Genomic DNA, 21,201 nt, shown 5'->3' on the forward strand with positions numbered 1-21,201 from the left:
GACAACTGTGGATGTGAAATGAACACAAGATGTAAATATTAGTGACTAAATACTGTTGGGACTGAACCATATACAGTGATTCATTATTATAATTGGGTTATGTATGTTCTATTAATGATGTTTTCATGTCTTTAAACACTAAAATATTTTCTTCAAATGGTGCTGTCTTTGTTAATTTTAGCATGTTAAATTGGTGAAAAACCTTGTCCCCCCACCAGGGCGCCGCCTTGGACCTGGCTGGGGGCCTTCGTCCCCCAGACCCCCGGAAATTTTTTCAGTCTTTTTCATTGTGGTCAAATCACATGCCTGCTACAAATAATCAATATATTGTTGAATTAATTATTGAATTAAATCTGAGGCCATCATCAGTGTTCCTTACAGGAATGCAAAATATACTGTATTTGGAGGGGGCGGATGGTGATCATCGAATTTGCACAATTGGTCATGGCTCAATTGCAAAAAGTGAGTTGAAAACATGAAAAGCAAAACAAATCAATCAATCGATCAAAGTTGATTTATATAGCCTGTAATCACAAGTGTCTCAAAGGGCTGCACAAGCCTCAGATCCCACATCAGGGCAAGAAAAAACTCAACCCAATGGGATACAATGAGAAACCTTGTAGAGGGCCGCAGATGTGTTGCAATGGACGTTGGAGTGGATCTAGTTAATAGTGTGAGAGTCCAGTCCATAGTGGGATCATCTTGAGTGGGGAAAAGTCAGCAGCGCAGAGACGTCCCCAAAGTCCCGACTTTGAACAGTTAGCGCGTCATCAGACGGCAAGAGAACTTTTGAATGTCCAGGCCAGCTGTGATTCTACTTACCGAAAAAGTTGGTCCATTTGTCGAAGGAGAGACATCGAGAATGCGGGCTCCCGTGGATGGGATTAAAAAAAGGTAGCGTGTGCTTTCTATTACCTGGCCGTCGAGGGAAGACTACGGAAAACGGCGAATGCTTTTGGACTGGCAAAGCAGACTGTATCAGTTATTGTCCGCCATGTGCGGACTCAACGTCTAGGTCCAGAGTATTAAAAGTCACCAAAAAGGAATGGACAATGAAGGTGAAGGCAAAAGTGTCCTGACCAGATATCTAGATCCCTTGAAAGATTGATGTAAAATGTTCTTTATCACATTATTTACTTTCAAGTGTCCATTAAAGATTTAATTAATTGATGATGGCTCAGGTGTGATTCACTACAATAGGGCCCCACATCACACAGGATTCCAGTTAATTGAAATACCACAACACTGGATATTGTTCAGATAAGTTAAATTTAAGAACTTGCACACAAAGCAACACTGGAGGTGACTATGACACAACCATTGTGTGTGTGTGCGTGTGGACAAGGATACGTTTAGGTGGGATTTACCCAGGATAACCTTAGCCATCTTATAAATGTATGCATTATCCTGTTATATCTCACCTTCTGTATTGTGTTTTGGAAAACGGTTGTCATAAACGTTACTTAATTCATTAAAAAAATAACACAAAAGAAAACAAATGCAGTGTTTGTGATCGAAAAAACTTTCGGCGAATCAAAATTTAAGAAACTGGACCGGAAAGTGCATTACTTTGAAGTCGACCAATAATGAATAATTTGACCCGGCAAATATACCGTATTTTTCGGACCATAGGGCAGACCGGATTATAAGGCGCACTGCCGATGAATGGTCTATTTTTAATCTTTTTTCATATATAAGGCGCACCTGATTATAGAGCGCATTAAAGGAGTCGTATTATTATTATTAGGGATGTCCGACGATATCGGACTGCCGATATTATCGGCTGATAAATGCTTTAAAATCTAATATCGGAAATTATCGGTATCGCTTTCAAAATGACCGGTATCGCTTTCAAAAAGTAAAGTTTATGACTTTAGGGTGGTTGTATAAACAACTTTAACACTGTTACAAATATGCGCCACACTGTGAACCCACACCAAATAAGAATGACAAACATTTCGGGAGAACATCCGCACCGTAACACAACATAAACACAACAGAACAAATACCCAGAACCTCCTGCAGCACTAACTCTTCCGGGACGCTACAATATACACCCCCAACCCCGCCCACCTCAACCTCCTCAACCTCCCAAATTCCAAGCTGCTGTTTTGAGGCATGTTAAATAAAATAATGCACTTTGTTACTTCAATAATAAATATGGCAGTGCCATGTTGGCATTTTTTTTCCATAACTTGAGTTGATTTATTTTGGAAAACCTTGTTACATTGTTTAATGCAGCCAGCGGGGCATCACAACAACATTAGGCATAATAATGTGTTAATTCAAAGACTGTATATATCGGTATCGGTTGATATCGGAATCGGTAATAAAGAGTTGGACAATATCGGATATCGGCAAAAAAGCCATTATTGGTCAGCTCTAATTATTATTATTATTTTCTAAATGTAAAAGACTTCCTTGTGGTCTACATAACATGTAATGGTGGTTCTTTGGTAAAAATGTACCATAGATGATGTTTTGCAGATAATCTTCAAGCCGCTTTCTGACAGTCGCTTCCGGATGCGCCGTTTTGTGGGCGGTCTTATTTACGTGGCTCACCTTCGACAGCGTCTTCTCCCCGTCATCTTTGTTCTAGCGGTGTAGTGTGCAAGGACGGGAGTGGAAGAAGTGTCAAAAGATGGAGCTAACTGTTTTAATGACATTCAGACTTTACATCAATCAATAACGGAGCAGCATCTCCTCATCCGGAAAGAATTACACCGGAAATGTGTCCCGTGAAAAACCGTCCGACCGGAACTCTCTAATAACTAAAGTTCCTTGGGTGAATAATGTAAACTCACTACACCGGTATGTTTTGGTGCTTTCATGGCGAGTTTACTGACAGATATAATCAAGAACTTTACACTATTTTATATTAGAAATGGCACCAAAACATGTACTACTTAAAAATGTTGATAGATGTGTGTAATGTTCTATATTTTGAATGGAACATTTAAAAATGTTGGTGGTGTTTATTTTAGGCTTATCTCTTATGTTTGACTGCCATCTACTGGTCACACTTATAATTACACCCTGTACCAAATAAAATAGTCTTGGAAGAGTTGGCACTGCAGGGAATTCTGGGTATTTGTTCTGTTGTGTTGCGGTGCAAATATTGTCCCGAAATGTGTTTGTCATTTTTGTGTAATGTGGTTTCAATATATGGCACGTGTTTATGACAGTGTTGCCGTTGTTTCTACGGCCACCCTTAGTGTGACGTGTATGGCTGTTGAGTAAGAATGCCCTTCATTCATTTGTTCAAAAATCAATATGATCAATAAAATTGGCCACGATCATAAAAAGACACAAAAAGTGCATATAAAAGTCTTTAAAAGTCTTACATTTGACTTGTTGAAACCTGCAGAGACCGTGTTACGATCCAGTCATTTTCCAGCTTGGTCACAATTAAAAGTTTGCATGTGGCTCATTTCACACTTTTTGTTGTTTTTGGGAGTCTCTCGTGACTATTTTCTTCTACATATTCTGCTAATAATAATCCTGCGGTATTAAAAATAGTGTACCGGCAAGGAAGCCCGTGTCCGCACTACATAATAAAACTGCCGTTCTGCTCGAACAAGCCACTTCCTGCTTTGATACCCGCCTTCTTCCTCTTCCTGTTTTGCTGTAGAGGCTAGCGGAGGGTCAGACAGCATTTGAATGCGCGAGCACAGGCAGCAGGAATGAAAGAGTGTTGTGTATTGGTAATACCATCACGTCCAGCCCACCAGAGAAGCGGCCATGGTGGCATGTTTTTTGGTGGTGACGGTGGTTTGTTTGTGGTTCTGCAAAACAAATGGCAACAATAAGTGAGGGAAGAGTGTTAATAGCATTCAGAGGCTCTGGTGAGGTTGTGTTCTACTGGAATGCCATGGAAGTAAGATGAGCTAACTGGTCTGCACAACAGTAATTTGCTGAGCACCCCCATCTTCTGCAGGTTCCACACCCTCGTTGTCCACCAAGAAGCCCCGAAGTGGTGGCTTATTTTCCATCTTTTCCTGCTGCCTGTGCCGAGACCAGCAAGAACCTCCGCCGGTGAACAACAACGCCCCCCTGCTAGTCGAGGAGAATGGCACCGTTTCCAAGGTGATCTAAACGTTCCAATTCCTTCCTTTTTAGTTGAAACATACCGTGTGTCTAAAAGGGGTGTGACGGTACGTGTAATTGTATTGAACCGTTTCGTTACAGGGGTTTCGGTTCGGTTCGGAGGTGTACCGAACGTGTATCCACACGGACATATTTAGTAGCGTACCGCACGTTGTGTAAACAATGCACACCGAGGCACAACACACGGCATGCTAGCAGCTAACGGGCTAGGATAGACTAACCATACGTCCTCTTTTCACCGGGCGAAGTTTCTTAAATGCCTCAAATGTCCGGCATTTTGAGTTAGGGTTGCGTGTATTTTTAATATACGTTCAGGGTTTAGAAGGGGTTAAAAACAAAACTAATTGTGCGTGCAGCAGCATTGGTGAGAGAGGGGCAGAGACAGAGAGAGCGAGAGAGTTATGATAAACGGGCATGCGTCGCCAGGCTCTGCTTTTTATCCATAGATTTATCACATTCAATTTTTTATTATCTGTAGCAGGGGTGTCAAAAGTGTGCCCCGGAGGCCATTTGCGGCCCACAGCTAATGTTTAAAAGGCCCACGGCACATTCTAAAAATACTATTCAAATAAACAAAAACATAACAAAAGTGAAATAAAAAAGCTTAAAGGTTAAATGTAATTTAGAAAAAGTTGCAATGTTGACTTATAAAACAAAGCTGTTTTTTTTTCTTTCAAACTGTCATTGCTCAAAACATAATATTCAATCAAAAGCAATGTTATTATTAATTATTGACCTATCCAAAGTTCCCATTACTTCACATCAAATATTCCACTAAGAAAAATATTTTTGGTGGAAGATTTTGCAAATTTGGTAAATAAATAACCAAAAAATATTATATTTTGTTGTTTTCTTACTGTACCGAAAATGAACCGAACCGTGACCTCTAAACCGAGGTACGTACCGAACCGAATTTTTTGTGTACCGTTACACCCCTAGTGTCTAATGAGAGGTGTTTTTGATCCAGGTGAAACCGCTCCTGCCACCAGTCAAGTCCAAAGACTCTGGAAAGGTCTGCGTGGTTATCGACCTGGATGAGACGCTAGTTCACAGCTCTTTTAAGGTAGGCATAGTACCAACTGAGGTCAGTTCTACAAAATTCCACTGTGATTTGGATCTCTTGGGGATTGTTTGTGATCTGGAACCTAAGTCCACACTGTTCTTCTGCACTGCAAAAAGTCAAGTGTTCAAAAAAAAGAAAAAAAATAATACAAAAATTAGGGGTATTTTATTTGAACTAAGCAAAATTATCTGCCAATAGAACAAGAACATTCGGCTTGTCAAGACTTTCCAAAACAAGTCAAATTAGCTAACCTCAATGAACCCAAAAATACCTTATAATAAAAAAGTGCACTTTTCTTGGTACAAAAAAAAAGACCTTTTTGCTCAATATGTTGAAAGATATTCTTAAATTAAGTAAATGCTAGTACTATTACCTTGACATAATGATATGCGCTCGGCATCATGATTTTTTTTCATGCTTGAAGTAAGAAATGATTACTTTAAAAAAGTAGTTTTATACTTGTGAGTGTTGATGACTAGGGATGATACTCGAAACCGGTTTTCCCGGTTGTTTGATAAGAAAAGAACCGAGTCCTCGGACTCGAATCCCTTTTTGAGAACCGGTACCCGTTATCGAGACCACTGTAGTAAAGGAAAAGACTTGATTCTTTATTCGAATCCCGTCCCGACCAGAAATGCTCCGGGGGACATCACAAGAAATGACGTCACGTATCTCAGTCATTAGGCGCAGATAGCGAAAGCAGGAAAACAATGGACGGGAAAAAGCGCTCCAAGGTGTAATAAAGTTCAAAACAAAAGCTATAATCCATCGAATAACTTTACTGAGAGATTTGAGCAGGGTAAAACACATGACCAACACTTTTACGACCAACCGGAAACATAGCAACCAGGCTAGCAACGCACCTCTTTTACGGCAGCTGCCGCAACGTTCTTAAAACAACCGCAGCACATACATATATATACAACATATCTCCCTTTTTTAACTTTTGTTTTTCTTTCCTTGTAAACGTTACAAAATCACACTGTAGATGTGTTGTCGGTCTAATTATAAATAATGCAGACGAGGCGTGTTGGCTGAGTTCTTGACGTTTACTTTCACAGCGTGGCAACATGCAACACTTTTCGGGGCTACCGCGCATGCTCGTAACTCCCGTTGCATGCTGGGTAGTGTAGTTGTTATATTCTCTAGCTCAGGGGTCGGCAACCCGCGGCTCCGGAGCCGCATGCGGCTCTTTGACCACTCTGATGCGGCTCAGCGGCATACTTGCGACCCCCCGATTTTCCCAGGAGACTTGTGGATCTCAGTGCCTCTCTATGAAATCTCCAAGGGCAATTATAATCCTATTTTCACTCTAATTACTAAATAAAGGGCGTGCCCTAGATGCACTGCAGTAATTGTCCTCTATAGCATTTACTAACAGCGTGCCAGCCCGGCCACATGTTGTATGTAGCTTTTACTTGCACACGTAGGAGACAGCAAAGCATACTTACTCATCAGCCACACAGCTTACACTGACGGTAGTGTAACACAACACAACCAATACCCAGAATCCCATGCAGCCCTAACTCTTCCGGTCTAGATTATACACCCCCGCTACCACCAAACCTCCCCACACATCAACCCTCCCCCCCTCCGTGCGTCGGTTGAGCGGAAGAGTTAGGGCTGCATGGGATTCTGGGTATTTGTTGTGTTGTGTTTATGTTGTGTTACAGTGCAGATGTTCTCCAGAAATGTGTTTGTCATTCTTTTTTGGTGTGGGTTCAAAGTGTGGCGCATATTTGTAACGTAACAGTGTTAAAGTTGTTTTTGTACGGCTACCGTCACTGTAAGCTGTGTGGCTGTTGAAGTAGTACGCCTTGCTGTCACTTACGTGAGCAAGCTGAAGCTGCATTCTACATGTGGTTGAGCAGGTACACTGTTTGGGCAGACTGTAGAGGGCGCCAAAAGCAGTGCCATCACGCCCTGATATTTGGGAGTCTCCCGGAAATAATGAGAGTATTGGCAACTATGACGCTATCAAGCGCCATTCATTCAAAACTCGCGGGCCGCACTAACATCAAATTTCAAAATTAAGGTGCGTGCCGGTGCGTGTGTCTGAGACCCCTGGTTAACATAGCACAAAGCAATTTAAGCTTTGTATGCGGTGTTTTTCATTTAAAAATTTTTTTTTGTGGCTCCCATTATTTTCTTTAATTTGTGGAACTTGCCAAAATGGCTCTTTGAGTGGTAAAGGTTGCCGACCCCTGCTCTAGCTCATAACATTTTTCCCCCATAAAGAAATAATGTTAACTCAATAAAGTGTATTTCTTTTTTTAGCTTTAACTTTTCATTTATTAGCATTGTAACCACATTTGCAAACAACTTTTCTCTTCTTAGAATTTTCTTTCAATAAAGAAATAAAGTGCAAAAATGTCAAAGCATCATAACAAACAGTTATGCCAAATAGCAGCAGAAGTGCACTTTTTGGAGAGCTGTATTATTTTCAGTTTTGTGCCCAAGGGACTGATTTTATTTAACACTCTATTATTATTTATACACCTATAGTGATCACAGAGACAGGTTGTTTTTGTGTTACTGTATATATTTGTTTCTCTGAAAAATCCCACTTAATATACTTTGGGTAACAACAGTCAATATTTATTTATTTTATTTTATTTTTTTAGGTGGGTAACAGTCAATATTTATTTATTTATTAGATTTTATTTTTTTATTATATAATAAAAGTGAGCTTTTGTTAAACCAAATATTGTGTGTTTTTTTCCATATACAACACCCTATCTGGACTCCATAAGAGAATCGATAAGGAATCGGTTCGATAAGAGGATTCGATAATAGGCTCGAACTCGATAATTCCTTATCAAACATCATCCCTATTGATGACACAGCTTTGCAACAGTTGATATTCTAGTTTCAAGCATGTTTTACTCAATATAGGTCATCAAATCTCAGCAACAAGCTGTAATATCTTACTGAGATCATTTAGGACCAAAACACTTAAAACAAGTAAAACACCCTAACATAAAATCTACTTAGTGAGAAGAATTATCTTATCAGACAGAAAATAAGCAAATATCACCCTTATTTGAGATATTTCATCTTACTTAGATTTCAGTTTTTGCAGTGTGTAGAGTTTTTGTAGGTCCCAAAGAGCTTCTTCAAATAAACGGTTTCTCAAGTCCTCCTCTGATACACTTTCCTCTTTTCACCCAGCCTGTGAACAACGCAGATTTCATAATTCCCGTGGAAATAGATGGAACCGTACACCAGGTAACGCCTCACACACTCTTCCACCTGCTGAAAATCTTCTCCCCCCCCCCCGTCCAGAACCATGCTTCGTCGGCACGAAAGCACGTCCTTTTTTTAATTGTCGAACCGCTGCATCCAGCTGGTTTCAGGGAAAGGCACTTAAAAGACACAAGCCCTGCCAGGGGCCCGGGCCAGATTCAAGTAATCCAGGATAGGTTTGTTGTAACAAGCCCAGCCTATTCTGGATGACTTGGTTCGGGAACGTGGCCCTCAGCCACCAATACCACAAAGAGAAGAAAAGATGGAGGAATGAGTCCCACTTTTTCAATGTCAGTCATTTACAAGTTTATTTTAGCTTCAAGCAGTGTTTCCCACAGGACTGCAAACTAGGGTTAAATCCCAAAAATGCATCAATGCTAAAACATTATATCCAGTGTTTCCCACACATCAATTATTTGTGGCGGCCCGCCACGGAAGAATTAAGTCCGCCACAAATAAAAAAAATAAAAATTTTATTTTTTTTATTTTATTTTTTTTGTCTAGTCCAGCTTCGCAGGCAAATCAAATAGTTGATGTAGATGCCCATATAGCTGTTTACTTTACAAAAGAGAAGTGTAGGATACTTCTCTTGTTGCCTTATTTGTATTTGACCACTACTGTTTTCTGTTTATTTGTTACTGACTGTGGCAGGACACCTCTGCCTCTGTTTCACTTTATGTTGCTGGTAAAAAAATATGGTTGTAGTAGTAGGCTAAAGTTAAATTATTTAGTATGCACTAATTAAAGGGGCAGAGCTTTAAGAGACATTTTAGCTTTTATATTTTATAAGATATATTTTTTGTAAGAACCACAATTAATACATATATTTCAGTGAATAACTTATTGTTCAAATCTGTATATAAATATGTACATAAAGTGTTGTAATTATATTGTAAAATGGATGGATGGATGGATGGACGTTTAAAACAAAACTGTTATTATTAATTAGTAAGTATACATTTTTTTAGCCTTTTTAGAGAAAATCATATTATTGTAGTAAATTAGTCGATGATGTCATGGTGACCACGCCCATAGCCACGCCCCCACCGCCACAGGTATCTTGGCAGTTTATGGGAAACACTGATATCCGATACCATACTCATTTGAAAGTGTCAGTACGAGCCATAAATGCATGTATGGGAAACATTGGCTTCATATGCACTTACAGCTCTCTGGAATGGTTGTGCAGATGATTTGAGACGCGTCAAAAGTTCACATAGGGTGTAACGGTACACAAAAATGTCGGTTCGGTACTACCTCGGTTTAGAGGTCACGGTTCGGTTCATTTTCGGTACAGTAAGAAAACAACAAAATATACATTTTATGGTTATTTATTTACCAACATTTGTAAACAATGGCTTTATCCTTTTAACATTGCTTTAAAATAGCTGTGTGTGTGATGGATGTGAGCCACCACTAGGCTGATCAGTGCAACAGCAGGCAGTCATGAATGCTAAGCACAGGGTCCATAGCCAGGGTTAATGCAGTCAACGTATATAAAATAAAAACTAAATAAATAAGGCTCAGAATTGGTTTCTTAACAAAACCTTTCTACGTATAAAGTGCAACATTTCCACATATAAAGTGCTTCAAGTTGTTGCTCAGATTAAATAAAATGACACAACTTTTCTTCTACATACAAAAAGTGCAACATTAAACAGTTTCAAGTCAACTCAGCCTCAGATTAACTTTTCTTTCCCCCCCCCAGCCTTTAACCCTGGTGACTTTCACTCAATGTTCATGTTTTTTAGCCAGAAAAATCAGTTTATCCACATTGTCTGCAGAAAGAGCAGACCTGCTTGCAGTTAAAATGTCTCCAGCTGTGGAAAATACCCTTTCACTGGGCACGGAGCTAGCAGGTATGGTGAGGTAGTGCCTGGCTAACTTGGCAGTAAGAGGGTATATGGGCTCAATGTTCTTCCACCATAGAAGTGGGTCAAAATCTAGTTTTTAATGCAATATGGTCTTAAATCTGATGCTATAAAAACACCAACGGCATTTGTTATTGCTTTAGCCCTGCCTGACTCGCCGAGGAGAGGCTGCTTGAATGCGGTGGGAGTTGTGTTTGTTCGTCTTTCTCTTCGTTGAAGCGATGTTATCCATTGTTGTATCGCACCGCGAAGCCCAAATGTTCCCAAACGGGAGATCTTAACGAGGCAAGAGGGTCTTCCAGCTCTGGCTTTTGCATGTTGTAGTAGCCCGGTCGTTGCTAGCATGCCGTGTGTTGTGCCTCTGTGCGTTGTTTACACAACGTGCGCTGCGCTACTTAATATGTCCGTGTGGAAACTCGTTCGGTACACCTCCGAACCGAACCGAACCCCCCGTACCGAAACGGTTCAATACAAATACACGTACCGTTACACCCTTACATACAGCTGGTATAGGCTTCAGCCCTCCTGTGAACCCGATAGGGATGGATGGAAAAGGTTCACATAATAAGTCTGCAGAAACATTTTCCAATGCCTCCTGGTCTAACGTTCGCTATGGTTTCTAGGTGTATGTGCTGAAGCGACCTCATGTAGACGAGTTCTTAAAGAGGATGGGAGAAATGTTCGAGTGTGTCCTGTTCACTGCCAGTTTAGCCAAGGTAAGATGTCTGTTTAACGTTGAACATCATTCATCTCATCCGTCCACTCTTCTCCCCGACACAGTATGCCGACCCGGTCTCTGACCTCCTGGACAAGTGGGGAGCCTTCCGCTGTCGCCTTTTTCGGGAGTCCTGCGTCTTCCACCGAGGAAATTACGTCAAGGATTTAAGTCGCCTGGGTCGCGACCTAAACAAAGTCATCATTGTAGACAACTCCCCTGCCTCTTACATCTTCCATCCTGACAACGCCGTGAGTCCATCCCATTCTGAGCCCAGTCGGTCTAAAGCAGGGGTGTCCACAGTTTCTATTTTTTAGGACACCCATGGTGGAGACAAATAATAGGAGGGGTGTCCTGATCCGATATTATATATCAGCAAAAAAGATATTATCGAATGATATTGGTTTGCATTTACAATAATACAACTCTATGGTGAGTTTACTGAGGAATTTGTGAAACTGAAACAAAACAAAAATAATGCCGTTGTAAGTTAATACGAACACAGATGCCCATAAACGTGTTAGCATATTAGCTAGAGCTAACGATGCTAGCGTCATTACATTACAATAGCACCTACAAATATGCACGAAAACACTCCTACATCACACATGAGACGGTTTAGTAAGTATAAACAGTTTTAGTTATATTGTAAAACAGGGGTCACCAACGCGGTGCCCGCGGGCACCAGGTCGCCCGTAAGGACCAGGGGCCGTACTTATCAAGCTTCTTAGAATTACTCCTAAGAAGTCTGCTAAGAGTTGACTTAAGAGTAAATAAATTCTTCGCTGAAAGCTGCACTTAAAAGTTAGTTATCAAGCGTCTTACTCACACTTTCAGCGAAGTGTAGGACTGAATCTTGAGTGTCACACTCAGAGCTGAATTACGACATTACTATGTGCCGTAAACGGAATTTTAGGTGACGTCATTTCTGTGTCCATAGAAATGACCAATCACGGAAGGGAATCCGTTGTCTAAGAATAAAGAAATATCTTGGAAATATTTAAGTGGACAATGGGAGTGTATATTTTGACAATAAACTACAAAATAATACAAAACAAACTAGTCCCCGCCGGCACTCACGCTACCGCTCCCTCTCTTCTGTCGCCCACACACTCACTGACGTCACTCACCTCACGGCCACACACATACGCTACTGTCATAACATTTTCTTTCCAATTCATTAATTAGGCAACTAATTTGAAACTGGTGTGGGTGGCTCTATATATACTAGCCCACTGCAGACACATGCAGAAATCAACAAGGAATAGAAAAGTATTAAATCTGTGACAAAAATAATATCCGCTCTGTCTAAACGATACCGTTTGATCAGCTGCTCGTCATCAAAAAAACAACAACATTGTTCCGTTCCCTGAACGTTCGCGCACGTCTCTCTCGCCTCAGTGCCATCCCCTGCTGGCAACTCCTAACCACTTAAGACACCTCTGAAGGTCTCTCAAATATCGTGGAGAGTAGGAGTGATTCTTAGACTTAAGAACGTTGATAAAAAGCTTTTATTCTTAAGTTTGAGAGTAGGACTAAATTTCGCAAATTCTCAGGACTTAAGTGTAAAATGGCACTCTAAGAAGCTTGATAAGTACGGCCCCAGATGAGTCGCCCGCTGGCCTGTTCTAAAAATAGCTCAAATAGCAGCACTTACCAGTGAGCTGCTTCTATTTTTTAAATGTTATTTATTTACTAGCAAGCTGGTCTCGCTTTGCCCGACATTTTTAATTCTGAGAGACAAAACTCAAATAGAATTTGAAAATCCAAGAAAATATTTTAAAGACTTGGTCTTCACTTGTTTAAATAAATGCATTAATTTTTTTACTTTGCTTCTTATAACTTTCAGAAAGACAATTTTAGAGAAAAAATACAACCTTAAAAATTATTTTAGGATTTTTAAACACATATACCTTTTTACCTTTTAAATTCCTTCCTCTTCTTTCCTGGCAATTTAAATCAATGTTCAAGTAATTTTTTAAATTTTTTTATTGTAAAGAATAATAAATACATTTTAATTTAATTCTTCATTTTAGCTTCTGTTTTTTCGACGAAGAATATTTGTAAAATATTTCTTCAAACTTATTATGAGTAGAATTCAAAAAAATTATTCTGGCAAATCTAGAAAATCTGTAGAATCAAATTTTAAATCTTATTTCAAAGTCTTTTGAATTTCTTTTAGAATTTTTGTTCTAGAAAATCTAGAAGAAATAATGATGTCTTTGTTAGAAATATACCTTGGTCCAATTTGTTATATATTCTAACAAAGTGCAGATTGGATTTTAACCTATTTAAAACATGTCATCAAAATTCTAAAATCAATCTTAATCAGGAAAAATTAGTAATGATTATTGAAGATAAATTATGTTTCAAAATTTAATTGTCATTTTTTTCGTGTTTTCTCCTCTTTTAAACCGTTCAATTAGGTGTAAATATCATTAATTATTAATAACATAGAGTTAAAGGTAAATTGAGCAAATTGGCTATTTCTGGCAATTTATTTAAGTGTGTATCAAACTGGTAGCCCTTCGCATTAATCAGTACCCAAGAAGTAGCTCTTGGTTTCAAAAAGGTTGGTGACCCCTGTTGTAAAACTTATAAATGTTGCTTGGAGTGATGAATCCATCCATTTTCTACCGATTGCACCTCTTAGAGTGGCTGTAGTCTTTCCCAGCTGCATTCGGGCGGAAAGCAGGGTACACCCTGGACAAATCGCCACCTCATCACAGGGCCAACACAGATAGACAGACAACATTCACACATCAGGGCTTATCAACCAATCCCCAGGTGCATGTCTTTGGAGGTGGGAAGAAGCCTGAGTACCCGGAGGGAACCCACGCACTCACGGGGGGAATATACAACCACACGGAAAGACCACTACCGATAAATAAAAGAACGCCGCAAACCCCTGCATTGAGCGAATTTGTCCAAAAGATGGCGCCATAGCACAAACAATCAAACACCCTGTCAGTGTTTTTTGAGTTGAGTTTACTAGAGTTTTGAGTTCATTTCGAACATGCATGCATGCAACATGATGCATCACAATTTCCAGTTTCTCTATTCAACATGTTCCAATAGGAGTAGGAAGTTTTGCTTGTTTAAAAAAAAATATTTTGAATATTAAAGTTAAAGTACCAATGATTGTCACACACACACACACACACTAGGTGTGGTGAAATGTGTCCACTGCATTACACCCATCCCCTTGTTCACCCCCTGGGAGGTGAGGGGAGCAGTGGGCAGCAGCGGTGCCGCGCCCGGGAATCCTTTTTGGTGATGTAACCCCCAATTCCAACCCTTGATGCTGAGTGCCAAGCAGGGAGGTAATGGCTCCCATTTTTATAGTCTTTGGTATGACTCGGCCGGGGTTTGAACTCACAACCAAATGCCATCGCATCAGTGTTCCTTAAATTGATATACCGGCCCTCAGGCACATTTCTTTCTCTAAATTTGGCCCCCCAGTCAAAATAATTGCCCAGGCCTGTTATAGAGCATACCGTATTTTTGGGACTATAAGTTGCAGTTTTTTCATAGTTTGGCCGGGGGTGCGACTTATACTCAGGAGCGACTTATGTGTGAAATTATTAACACATTACCGTAAAATATCAAATAATATTATTCAGTTAGTTCACGTAAGAGACTAGACGTATAAGATTTCATGGGATTTAGCGATTAGGAGTGACAGATTGTTTGGTAAACGTATAGCATGTTCTATATGTTATAGTTATTTGAATGACTCTTACCATAATATGTTACGTTAACATACCAGTTGGTTATTTATGCCTCATATAACGTACACTTATTCAGCCTGTTGTTCACTATTCTTTATTTATTTTAAATTGCCTTTCAAATGTCTATTCTTAGTGTTGGCTTTTATCAAATACATTTCCCCCCCAAAAATGCGACTTATACTCCAGTGCGACTTAGATGTTTTTTTTCCTTCTTTATTATGCATTTTCAACCGGAGCGACTTATACTCCGAAAAATATGGTAGTTCAAGACTTACGGTCATTTGAAAACATCACTGCACATCATAATGGCAGCGACACTTTCCATCTTAAAGATCTAAAAAAAATTATTTGGGAATGTCCGACGGGCCAGATTGAAATACTTAGCATGTGGCCCCCGGGCCTTAATTTGCCCAGGTCTGCTCTATAACTAGGGATATTGTGTCCGATTAATATCGGTATCAGCCACACTGCAAAAAGTCAGTGTTCAAAAACAAGAAAAAAACCCACAAAAATGAGGGGTATTTTATTTGAACTACAGGTAAGCAAAATTATCTGCCAATAGAACATGAAAATTTGGCTTGTCAAGACTTTCCAAAACAAGTCAAATTAGCTAACCTCAATGAACCCAAAAATACCTTAAAATAAGTATATTGTCACTAATAACAAGTGCACTTTTCTTGGTAGAAAAAAAAAATATAAGACCTTTTTGCTCAATATGTGGAAAAATATTCTTAAATGAAGTAAATGCTAGTGCCATTATCTTGACATAATGATATGCGCTCGGCATTACATTTCTTGAAACCAGCAAACTTATACTAAAAACTAGATCGGCCGATATATGCGTTAAAATGTAATATCGGAAATTATCGGTATCGGTTTTTTTATTATCGGTATCGTTATTTTTTATTTTTTATTTTTAATTTTTAATTAAATCAACATAAAAAACACAAGATACACTTACAATTAGTGCACCAACCCAAAAAACCTACCTCCCCCATTTACACTCATTCACACAAAAGGGTTGTTTCTTTCTGTTATTAATATTCTGCTTCCTACATTATATATCAATATATATCAATACAGTCTGCAAGGGATACAGTCCGTAAGCACACATGATTGTGCGTGCTGCTGCTCCACTAATAGTACTAACCTTTAACAGTTAATTTGACTCATTTTCATTCATTACTAGTTTCTATGTAACTGTTTTTATATTGTTGTACTTTCTTTTTTATTCAAGAAAATGTTTTTAATTTATTTATCTTATTTTACAAATTTTTTAAAAAAGTACCTTATCTTCACCATACCTGGTTGTCCAAATTAGGCATAATAATGTGTTAATTCCACGACTGCATATATCGGTTGATATCGGTATCGGTTGATATCGGTATCGGTAATTAAAGAGTTGGACAATATCGGAATATCGGATATCGGCAAAAAGCCATTATCGGACATCCCTACTAAAAACTAATTTATTGTTCTTAATGGAAAGGCAACAAGGCAAGCGCTTGTTACTCTCGGGGTCTCCTAGCCGCTCAGGCAAATCATATTGTCTAAAAATGCATTTTTCCATCGACAACATGACATCATCGCGCCAAGTGCGTGCTCTTTCAGTCAATTAGTGCGCAAGGAATACATATATATATATATATATATATATATATACACACACACACAGCCTGGCCCCCGGCCAACAATTTTTTATTTGTAATTTTGAAGAATTCATCTGAATGTGCATGAACTATTTCTGTTAAAAATTGTTAGAAATGTCACATGTTAAATGTTTAAATATTAACTGTCAGTTTACTGTACTGTGCCAACTGTACTACTATATGAGTACTAGGGCTGCAACTAACGATTCATTTGATAATCGATTAATCTGTTGATTATTACTTCGATTAATAATCGGATAAAGGAGACAAACTACATTTCTATCCTTTCAAGTATTTTATTGAAAAAAAACAGCATACTGGCACCATACTTATTTTGATTATTGTTTCTCAGCGGTTTTTACATGTTGCAGTTTATAAATAAAGGTTTATTTAAAAATAAAAAAATATTTTTATTTTTTTATTTTTTTAAAAGCCTCTGCGCATGCGCATAGCATAGATTGACTAAATTAATCGGCAACTATTTTTATAATCGATTTTAAACGATTTAATCGATTAGTTGTTGCAGCCCTAATGAGTACGTATTTTCTATTTTTTCATTGAAAATAAAACAGCAAAGTCCATTTGGCTGTCATCTGTTTTAATTATGAGACACAATTGTGTCAAAGTCATGTTTTTTTTTTTTCATGCTTGACGTAAGAAATCATTACTTTAAAAAAGTAGTTTTCTACTTGTGAGTGTTGATGACACAGCTTTGCAACAGTTGATATTCTAGTTTCAAGCATGTTTTACTCAATATAGGTCATCAAATCTCAGCAACAAGCTGTAATATCTTACTGACATCATTTAGGACCAAAACCCTTAAAACAAGTAAAACACTCTAACATCAAATCTGCTTATTGAGAAGAATTATCTTACCAGACAGAAAATAAGCAAATATCACCCTTGTTTGAGATATTTCATCTTACTTAGATTGAAATTTTTGCAGTGCAATACCCAGGACTCCAATATCGGTATCGTATTGGACGTGCAAAATCGGGACACCCCTAGCAAATAGATCTAACAAGCGCATCCTTTATCCTGTCTCGCTCGTTCACAAGATTGTGTGGTCATCCCCCAGGTGCCCGTGGCCTCGTGGTTCGACGACATGTCCGACACCGAGCTGCTGGACCTCATCCCTTTCTTCGAGCGCCTAAGCAAAGTGGACAACGTCTACACTGTCCTCAAGCACCAAGGGGCCACAAGCTAACAGAATTTTTTTTTTATTTTTTAAAATACACATCCGAACAAAACCAGCATGTAAATCTGACACAATCAAATTCACATCAGTGAGGGTTTCCACCCTAGACTGAGACTCTTCCCATGCCAGGAAGTCTTCCATGTTGTTGGCGCCGCCACCTCCTGGTCGAGCAGGAAACTGCTCTACATTAGCCTTCCTCGTTCCTCAGCTCAGGAAGCGACACCTGCGTGGATTTTTAAGGACGTTTTTTTTTTTTGCCCTTTCGTAGGGCAATTCTAAGGACTCGGCATCCAGAATGTGCCTTTTTTAAACTTTGCTACAACAACAAATATTTTAGCTACACCTGCCGTGCCACAGAGGTCAAATGTCACACTTGCTGTAAACTCAAGTTGCGTTGCGTTCGACGGGCTCACTTCCACCTTTTGAGTGAAAAACTTGGAATTCTTAAGAGGAGCATAGGAAGTGCGGAACTAAGTACGTCGTCCTCTTTCTCTTTTATTCCGAAACGGTACACATAGGCTGGAAACTCACGCAAAGGGTGCAAAGTGTGTCTCTATTTAAAGCAACAATCCACTCTAAAAACCCCCCTGGATTCATTTTGTTGATGGTTTTAAGCCAGTGGTTCTTAACCTTGTTGGAGGTACCGAACCCCACCAGTTTCATATGCGCATTCACCCAACCCTTCTTTAGTGAAAAATAAAATGTTTAGTTTTTTTTCAAATTCAAGGCAAAGTTATATTTTTTTGGTAACACTTTAGTATGGGAAACATATTCTAAGTAACAAAGACTTAATTTAAAGTTATTTGGACACTAGGGGAACATATTCTAAGAAATAAAGACTTAATTTAAAGTTATTTGGACACTAGGGGAACATATTCTAAGTAACAAAGACTTAATTTAAAGTTATTTGGACACCAGGGGAACATATTCTAAGTAATAAAGACTTCATTTAGAGTTATTTGGTTAGGGTTAGAGGGTTAGAATAAGGCCATGCCGAATAAAGCATTAATAAGTACTTAATAATGACTAGTTAAAGGCCTACTGAAATGAATTTTTTTTTATTTAAACGGGGATAGCAGATCCATTCTATGTGTCGTACTTGATCATTTCGCGATATTGCCATATTTTTGCTGAAAGGATTTAGTAGAGAACATCGACGATAAGAGTTCGCAACTTTTGGTCATTGATAAAAAAAAAAGCCTTGCCTGTACCGGAAGTAGCGTGACGTCACAGGTTGAAGGGCTCCTCACATTTCCCCATTGTTTACACCAGCAGCGAGAGCGTTTCGGACCGAGAAAGCGACGATTAACCCCATTAATTTGAGCCAGGATGAAAGATTCGTGGATGAGGAACGTGAGAGTGAAGGACTAGAGAGGCAGTGCGGGACGTATCTTTTTTCGCTCTGACCGTAACTTAGGTACAAGCTGGCTCATTGGATTCCACACTCTCTCCTTTTTCTACTGTGGATCACGGATTTGTATTTTAAACCACCTGGGATACTATATCCTCTTGAAAATGAGAGTCGAGAATGTGAAATGGACATTCACAGTGACTTTTATCTCCACGACAATACATCGGCGAAGCACTTTAGCTACGGAGCTAACATGATAGCATCGGGCTTAACTGCAGATAGAAACAAAAGAAATAAACCCCCGACTGGAAAGATGGACAGAAGATCAACAATACTATTAAACCATGTACATGTAACTACACGGTTAATGCTTTCCAGCCTGGCGAAGCTTAACAATGCTGTTGCTAACGACGCCATTGAAGCTAACTTAGCAACGGGACCTCACAGAGCTATGCTAAAAACATTAGCTATCCACCTACGCCAGCCAGCCCTCATCCGCTCATCAACACCCGTGCTCACCTGCGTTCCAGCGTTCGACGGCGCGACGAAGGACTTCACCCGATCATCGACGCGGTCGGCGGCTAGCGTCGGATAGCGCGTCTGCCATCCAACTCAAAGTCCTCCTGTTTGTGTTGCTGCAGCCAGCCGCTAATACACCGATCCCACCTACAGCTTTCTTCTTTGCAGTCTCCATTGTTCATTAAACAAATTGCAACAGATTCACCAACACAGATGTCCAGAATACTGTGGAATTATGAGATGAAAACAGAGCTTTTTGTATTGGGATACAATGTGTCCGAATACTTCCGTTTCAACCATCGACGTCACGCGCATACGCCATCATTCAACCGGAAGTTTAGCGGGAAATTTAAAATGTCACTTTATAAGTTAACCCGGCCGTATTGGCATGTGTTGCAATGTTAAGATTTCATCATTGATATATAAACTATCAGACTGCGTGGTCGCTAGTAGTGGCTTTCAGTAGGCCTTAAATAATGACTAGTTAAGAGCCAATATGTTACTAATTTGCATGTTAATAAACAACTAATTAATGGTGAAGATGTTCCCCATACTAAAGTGTTACCAACCGTGCATGAACATCACCTTGTTCAAAGAACAACACCAACACAGTGCATAAACTCACAACAAATTCACACACCTGCAAATCAGTGTGACTTCCGCTGTTGCCGATAGGGAGAAGTTTTTATTTACACGATGAGTCGGGTGTGTCTCGACCTCCGCCAAACCCATTGAGGTTGACTCACCGGACCCCTAGGGTTCGATCGAACCCAGGTTAAGAACCACTGTTTTAAGCTGGGATGCAATTTTATCTCCGGGGCAAAGTAGGAACACAAATCGTACTGACTTGTTCTTAAGGTGGAATTGAACAATTCCAGATATGACGAGCAGTGCGGCCTGGAAAAGACGCTGAATGACTGGACTGTGCTTTTTGAAGCGACTCCATTGAGAACAGGCAGGGATGGATGATGATTCAAACTCGTTTTATTATGATTTATGACAGTGTTCATGTTTTAAGAAGATCCTGGCAATCAAAATATTTTTCCTAAATATTTTTTTTCTTCCACTTCTCAATGCCATTCCTCAGCTTTTCAGTATGCAAATGATCCAGTCCAATGCCAGCAGAAGACCGCAGTAATAGAATATTACTGTTATAGGCACCTAACAGTAAACATTTTCTAATTGTGTTTTTCGGGGAGGGTTTTTAATGACTATGAATTTGTCTGACGTCACCACAGGGCTGCTACTGTACCTCACGTGTTCAGTAGATTTGTGTTTTGCACAGCAACAAAGCAAACTTGCCATTAATATAGCATTTAGTATTTGATACCTGCTGATATTGTATAGCCACTTATACATAACATACATAGTTATTTTACGGCAGGATTATTTAACAGAAAAACACCCAAATAAAGGTTATGAAATCATTTGTATTTCATTGAGTGGAATAAGTAACGTTTTTTTGTAGTTGGTCTGTAGAAAACCCAAAGCCAGTGAAGTTGGCACGTTGTGTAATTCGTAGATAAAAACAGAATACGATGATCTGCGAATCCTTTTCAACTTATATTCAGTTGAATAGACCGCAAAGACAAGATATTTAATGTTCAAACTTTTTGCAAATAAGCATTAACTTAGAATGTAATGGCAGCAACACATTGCAAAAAAAGTTGGCACATGGGTATGTTCACCACTGTGTTACATGGCCTTTCCTTTTAACAACACTCAGTAAAGGTTTGGGAACTGAGGAGACA

At 39.3% G+C, this 21,201-nt stretch overlaps 1 protein-coding gene across 1 annotated transcript in view; it reads left to right on the forward strand.

The window, feature by feature from the left end:
* The window catches only part of LOC133659935 (carboxy-terminal domain RNA polymerase II polypeptide A small phosphatase 1-like), a 44,296-nt gene extending 23,403 nt beyond the window's left edge, over nucleotides 1-20,893 (forward strand). Inside the window, exons 2-7 of the mRNA XM_062062861.1 lie at nucleotides 3,938-4,086; nucleotides 5,075-5,170; nucleotides 8,342-8,398; nucleotides 10,911-11,003; nucleotides 11,068-11,253; nucleotides 17,461-20,893. Of these exons, the coding sequence (XP_061918845.1) occupies nucleotides 3,938-4,086; nucleotides 5,075-5,170; nucleotides 8,342-8,398; nucleotides 10,911-11,003; nucleotides 11,068-11,253; nucleotides 17,461-17,589 (710 nt within the window). The 3' untranslated portion in view covers nucleotides 17,590-20,893. The remainder of the gene's footprint in view (nucleotides 1-3,937; nucleotides 4,087-5,074; nucleotides 5,171-8,341; nucleotides 8,399-10,910; nucleotides 11,004-11,067; nucleotides 11,254-17,460) is intronic.
* The last annotated feature ends 308 nt before the right edge of the window (nucleotides 20,894-21,201 follow it).

This window comes from Entelurus aequoreus, linkage group LG01, assembly GCF_033978785.1.
Source record: "Entelurus aequoreus isolate RoL-2023_Sb linkage group LG01, RoL_Eaeq_v1.1, whole genome shotgun sequence".
In the NCBI taxonomy this organism is placed as follows: domain Eukaryota; kingdom Metazoa; phylum Chordata; class Actinopteri; order Syngnathiformes; family Syngnathidae; genus Entelurus; species Entelurus aequoreus.